This window comes from Lytechinus pictus, chromosome 8 (assembly GCF_037042905.1).
Source record: "Lytechinus pictus isolate F3 Inbred chromosome 8, Lp3.0, whole genome shotgun sequence".
NCBI lineage: Eukaryota > Metazoa > Echinodermata > Echinoidea > Temnopleuroida > Toxopneustidae > Lytechinus > Lytechinus pictus.
Genome location: NC_087252.1, coordinates 34,872,965 through 34,879,916, shown reverse-complemented (window position 1 = coordinate 34,879,916; position 6,952 = coordinate 34,872,965). Strand labels below are relative to the sequence as shown.

At 37.8% G+C, this 6,952-nt stretch overlaps 1 protein-coding gene across 1 annotated transcript in view; it reads right to left on the bottom strand.

The window, feature by feature from the left end:
• Positions 1-569: 569 nt before the first annotated feature.
• The window catches only part of LOC129266484 (protein turtle homolog A-like), an 88,648-nt gene continuing 82,265 nt past the window's right edge, over positions 570-6,952 (bottom strand). The window contains exons 13-17 of the mRNA XM_054904339.2: positions 6,617-6,787; positions 5,258-5,303; positions 4,325-4,701; positions 2,515-3,624; positions 570-1,323 (exon numbers count right to left, since the gene is read on the bottom strand). Of these exons, the coding sequence (XP_054760314.2) occupies positions 662-1,323; positions 2,515-3,624; positions 4,325-4,701; positions 5,258-5,303; positions 6,617-6,787 (2,366 nt within the window). The 3' untranslated portion in view covers positions 570-661. The remainder of the gene's footprint in view (positions 1,324-2,514; positions 3,625-4,324; positions 4,702-5,257; positions 5,304-6,616; positions 6,788-6,952) is intronic.

Sequence of the window (6,952 nt, the reverse complement as noted above, 5' to 3'; positions counted from 1 at the left end):
CAAGAAAGAACAGTCTTTGTCATATCGCCAGTGCACATATTATTTATCTTTCAACAACAACAATAATAATCATCATAATTATAATATTAATAATAATAATAATAAAGGAATATTTATCCTGGGTAGCCATTTTCTCTCACTCAGTACAATTACAATTCATAGAATATATTTTGTTCCTAAAAATGCACATTTAACTTACAAAGGATTAACTCTTAGTTAATTTTGAATTGAGTTTGTTGTCTTTGATCATTCGTAAAGCCCCAATACCTTTAACTATTTCAGCAGCAAGGAATGACAATGATTGAATATAAGAGTACATGTACCTTCCCCAATATTCTGAATAAAACATTACCAATATTCAAATAGAAAGTGATCCACTCTTAGAGTGAGTTTTGTATAACTTTGGTTTAGAATTGCAAATAAACGGAAACCTTCTCTCTTTTGGGTATAATCTTTAGGGAATGATCGTAAGATTGAAACACAATCTTGAAAGAAGTTAACACATGCATGAAACTTTGATTGAAGGATTTTCAAATATATATCTGAAAATATTTAGACAATATTAATAACCAAAAGCATGATCAGAAAGACATGATTCAAGCTGAAATACAAATATAAACTCTATCATATTGCTTCATAGAGCACCTATGGGTGTGTTGGGTCATACAGTGGATGTAAGCTTTGGAGGCTTGTACACTTCTCTTGCAATGTCCGCTATCGCTTCATTCTTTACATCCTCAATAAGAGCTTGTTTCTTACGATACTCCTCAAACTCTTTCTTGAGCTCCTCACAACGTTTCTCAGCATTTTCAAGCTTTTCCGGCTTAACGTCTTCCCCATTCTCGTCATCAACGATAATCTTTTCAGGTTCATAATACCGCTTCAAGGCTTCCATTAGTTCCGTGTCAAGCCCCTTGTCAAACTCGTAGTTCTCATCCGTTGAGTCATCTCTTTTTGTGTCTGAGACAGGACTCTGCGTATCTTCACGCTCTTCTTGAACTTCCTCCATGCTAGGAAAGCTTCGCCTCCCACGAATGGATGACGTGTTGGTTGTGCTCTGTGACGTGTTGCGGCTCCCGTATCCACTACTCAATGAGTGTTGACTAATTGGTGATAGTGTTCTACGTGGTGCAAAGCTTGGGAGAGGACCTACAAGGCTCTGATCTCGCCCGCCCTCTATAGACGCGAAGCTCTCATGGCTATTGTTGATGACTGAAGGTGATAGAGCTTGTGATCGATTGAGATCATTCTGAGCCGTAATTGGAGAGATGGTTTGAGGTCTTAGGGTATCCTCAAGTTGAGATGGTGGATCTTCCAAAGTACCTTGAAAGAGAAAGACATCAAAGATATTAAATTATTTCATGAGAAAGTCTGTTTTAAAAAACCAAGTTTAAAGGAAACCAAAACCCAAGAGGAGAAGCATTCTTATTGGAAAGAGTAAAACAAGAGGAACAATTTAAAACAAGTTTAATCAAAATCGGTTATGAAATAGGCAAGTTATGGACTTTTAAGGTCTTGTTGTACTTTCTATGGGGATCCTCAAATTGGCAAACATGCTTCAAAATGGCTGATTTTGTGGACAACCCTCCATTTGTTTTGGACACAAATTTTCAGATTTTCCCCTTTATTTTACATATTTCACATCATCTCCTCCTGAGCTTGACATACGTGGTGTGAATTATATTTTCCCATGACATATGTTATGAATGCCAAGTTTATTTTGCTTATTTCTCACAAATTACACGATATCTTCCAGAATCATTTGGCACTTAATAATAATAATTATTATATAGGCATATTTACCCAGGGTATCCACTTCAGTTCTTTAAACTGTTCTCCCAGCGGGCCCTGCTTTCATTGCTAATATTACTATTATTACTTGCATGTATCTTTCATAAACTAAAATATTGAATCATATTGGACACTGACAGAGGCATTCTAGCTCTATTCTCTCTTAGCGCAGATACCTGTTCCAAACATGACTATAACAGTTATTCAAGAGGAAAACGTAACAGAGTAGTCCATCTTAACCAACCTTTGTAAAGTGAAGGTAAAAGCTCAAGTCCACCACAGCAATATCAAGGGAAACAAGCATAATGCTCAAAATCAAAATCGGATGTATAATAAGAAAGTTATGACATTTTAAAGTTTTGCTTATTTTTCACTAAACAATTACATGCAAATGAGAGCAAATGATGTCCATCACTCACTATTTCTTTTGTTTTTCATTGTTTGAATTATACAATTCATTTTGAAAATAAGGACTAAACTTGACTAAGCCATAAAATGATAAAACAATGGTAATTCCACGTGTTCAGAGAGGAATAAAACTTTGTTTCACATGACGATGAGGAGAAAAAAGAATATTTCATATAATAATATACAAAAGATATAGTGAGTGGGTGATGTCAACAGTCTCCCAGACCCTTCTTATTTTATGTCCGATTTGATGAAATTTTCAGTGTTATGCTTGTTGGATTTTTTTTCTCTGAAGATTAAAATAAATGTACTTACTTGCATAACTTTGAGTTGAAGGTGATCTCCAATGTGATGACCTTGGTGACTTTGCTCTAGGGGTCATCGACCTAGGGGTCATCGACCTTGGAGTCATCGACCTTGGAGTCACTGACCTTGGTGACATTGACCTTCGACCTGAGCTATCCTCCAACCTGACATCTATATCTTCTTTGCTTTGAGTTCTTTGATAATTGCTGACATCTTGAGATGCATCATACCCATCATCAGGGTACCTGAACGTCCTATCACCAGAAGATGGAGAGAAAACATCACTGTGAACATAGGAGCTAAAGCGTGATGACTGCACATCTGTGTCATACGGACTCTGATAACCTGCCGATGTGAAGTCCCGTGAACCTAGTGGGCTAACCGACACAATGCTGGGATCACTGTACACATCTGCACTTGCTCGTATCATGTCCTTGTAAGGTGAAGCCTTTCGAGGGTGTGGCACTTCTGGCGAAGGCTGCTGCTGAGAGGAGTACTCATAGGATGCACCAGTAGGGTACTCCTGGAATTCCATAGGTGTTGGTGTGATACTGCGACCGCTAACTGATCCCGCTATCGTACTCATACTATCTAATGCACTGGGCGATAAACTCCGCATCCTTGGCACATCGGTGGAGTAATTCTGTATGGACACCCTAGCAGCTTGAAGATCCTTCCGTGTACTATGTCTATGCATTTGACGATCTATCACAGGATTTGGTCCAATCTCACTCATATCCTCTGTCCATAGTGAAGTATCCTGTGTCTTTCCTGCTTGTTTTTGTGGATTATCCGGAGCATGAGTATACCTTGGAGGTGTCTTCTGTCCAAATGTCTGCAATGTTTGTGATCCCCAATCACCGGGCTGCCTCATTGCTCCATCTCTGCTGACTGTACCCTCTCTACTCCCACGTAAATCATCATCTGAGCTCATAGCACTCAATAACATCTGTCCATGATAGTAAACATAGTCACCCCGTTCATGACGTCGTTGTCCTCCTAGCGCTGAGTTGGTGAGAGGTTGATCCTCTCGACCACTAGAGGTACTTGGAAAGCTAGTCTCTGAACCATGCTGTAGCCGGTGTTGTTGATGAAGCTCTTGTAGGAAGCCATTTTGTTCTGACAAACAAAAAGAAATGGAGGCAATGTATACTGATAATTCAAATGAAATATTTCAAGGCATAAGGACCACAGGACAGTATTTGAAGAGTCAATGATTTCTTGGTTTCCAAATGGAACAGAATTTACAAAGCAAGAACAATTTATCATATACTGTCATTAGTTTCAGCAGACCTGAAAAATACATACAGCAGAGGAAAATTGTGAAAAAATTGTGCAATTAACTTCCAGAATCAAGAATCAACAATATAAATAATTGGGAGGATTGATTTTCTTATCAAGTAGACTACAAACCAACAACATCATGTGACAAAGAATAAATTTTAACCAAAGAAGTTCATGGGCCTGAATCACTTCGCATTACATCCCAAGCATATTTTACTTGTCTATCCTAGAACATCCTCAAATATGCTTGTATATGTTTAAGGACCTGGGGATATTTTACAAAGATTAAAATGAGACAGAGTTGTTGTTAAATTCAAGTTGCTTGTGGTATACAGTAGAATGCATAATTGCATTGGTCAGACCATGTACAGAAGACATGCGCTAATCAATGATACTGCTCAATTAATATCAAGTGCATGTTAACATCTAAGCATGCATCTAAGTCACAATCTCGGTGAAACCCTCCTTTGAATTAATTCAAGATATCTGCAACAAACAAAGCATTTCCTTCTGATTGAATGAATGAAGATTTTACCTGAGTTTTCTCTGCTATTTGTTGGTATCAAGGTGATATCATTCACATCTCCATCACTACCAACCATTCTGGACGATGTGACTGAAGAATGGCCGTAGTCCAACCGACGACTGACCGTTGGTATCACTTCCTCCTCTCTCTCAGACTCCACCCTGTAGCTGGCTGATCGTGGGTCCATCGATCGGCTAAGGATGCGATCTCTGAGGGAACGTTTCTGGGGTCTGAGGGTGGCGGTGGTCTGGTGGCCGTTGGCGCTGCCGTTAGTGGTTGCAGAGGGATCGGAGAGGGATGGGGAGGCGCGGTTCGGTTTGGGGCTGAGTTTGATTTTTAATTTGGTAAGGCTCTTCTGGATGGCACTAGGCCTTGGTTCAGCAGTGCTGTTATGAAAGGGAACAACATTCACTTCATGATAATCAAATACTATGAGACGACATGAAGAAATTTACAGCCAAGTCACAAAAAGTTAGCAGAAATATGTACCTGATTTTCAATTAATATCAACTACCACAGAAATAAGCAGGTAATCAAATATGTTTTTAAGGGTTGATTACTGAACACTAAAATCAATATGGGGTTCAAAGGTCATGTGAATTCACAACTGGATGCAAATTTGTGAATATCATATTCATCTTAGATATTGATTGTAACTTGGAAGTGAGGTGTAAAATATACATTACATTTCTTTAAAAAGTATTTTTTTAAATGTCATCAAAACAAGTCTATGAACCGAGGCTTAAATAACATTCATCTATGCATACAATCGAAGGATGTCATCAAAACAAGTCTATGAACCGAGGCTTAAATCACATTCATCTATGCATACAATCAAAGGTTAATTAAATCAGTTAATATGACAACCAATTAAATATTAAGAAATGTGTTTTAAAAAAGAAATGTGTAGAAAATGTGTAGATTAGTAGAAAGAAAACTTACTTTGTGTTATTAGGAGCAGTATGGGTTTGGGATTCCACCTGACCACCTACAGAAAGGACATCAAAACAAATTCAAATCAAAACAAAATGCAACATGCAGACACGGACAAACATAATACTGTCTACCATGGAATATAAAATTCATCCAAAATTTTAATGCCAAACATGGACCTGCGTATTAAAATAAAATTCAACGTAGTATATGTGGACACCTCCAGTGTGTGAAATGTCACTCACTAACCTTGAAATTATCCCTCCAACATTATTTTTTTCACTTTTGCTACAGCATGCACAGTCTTGTTTGCACTTCTTGTCTTACCAAGGAGAGTTTGAAGGTGTCCTTGATTCTTAAATTAGTGTCCATGTTTGTGGGTGAATACAAACGTATCATGGGACACAAAAATTATGAACTAAAGACAAAGCTATTCAACGATGTAAAAATGTGTTAAACATGATGACCAGAATTCACAAAGTTAGTATATGCAGAGCTCAAACAGTCATTAGGCATCATTTGGAGCACAAAAGGTTCCAATAATGTGGGTACTTGTATTTGAATGAAAGATGTAACCTTAACATTGAAACAAATATTATCAAATGAAGTGCATTTCACATTGTTCTTTTCTGTAGACATCTACAGGATAAACTAGAAATATCACAGAAGGTGATTAATACCCAACCCTATGCTGTTACCATGGCAATGCAGTTTCCAACACACTTGGAAAATGAATCTTGCATGCCTCTACCAAAGATGAATATTTTTGCCATATTTCAAGAGAAATTATTTTAAAAAATAGGCCTGTAGTTTTCCTGGTTTTTTTTGGCAATGCTGTTACCATGGCAACTCAATTCTAAACACATTTTGAAAAGGGTATTGCATGTTTTTACCCGACGATCAATGTTGGTGCCAACTTTCATGAGCACTGGCTGAAAACTTGGGAAGTATTTTTATCTGCAATGAGTTTTCCTTGGTTTTGGCCATAAAATGCAAGTACCGTGGCAATACAATTTCTGACACATGCAAAAATCTTGCACATCTTTACCTCAAAACCAAAGTGTGAGCCAAATTTCATGAGAATTGGTTAAAAATTGAGGAAGTGGTTTTAAAGAACAATATTTGCAACAGACCAACCGACTGTACACTGATTCCTTCATTACATGTACATGTATATACCCCTTTAAACTTTGTTTGGCAGGGGTATAAATATTGGAACATTAAAGAGATGCAAGATTCAAAATACAAAATATAACAACAAAAAATAAACAAACTCCTTGAGCCTAATTTGAAAGTAATGTCACAATAAACAAAGAGGCTACATGTAATTTGAGCCAAACCAATGCTGTCATCAGGGAGTAAACTTACTAAAGAAATATCGCTTCTTCTTCTCTTTCTTTCGATGAGAGATAATGATAGCCATGGTGAAGAGGAGGAGGGCGATGAGGAGAAAACAGAGACCGCCGATCACCCCTGCAATGATTCCTGGGGTCGATGATCTCGGCTGGAACGTTGGGGTTGGGATATACACACCAAGATCTGATGGAAAGTGAGAATGTGAAATTGATGAGATGAGGAAATGAACTTGATGCATATAAGATATATGAACCAGTGAAATACAAACTGACACACCAGGACATGATCCAAACAACCTAATGAGGAGATAGAGTTTGGAAACAGAAGCTTCAGCCTGTGTTCAGTAAC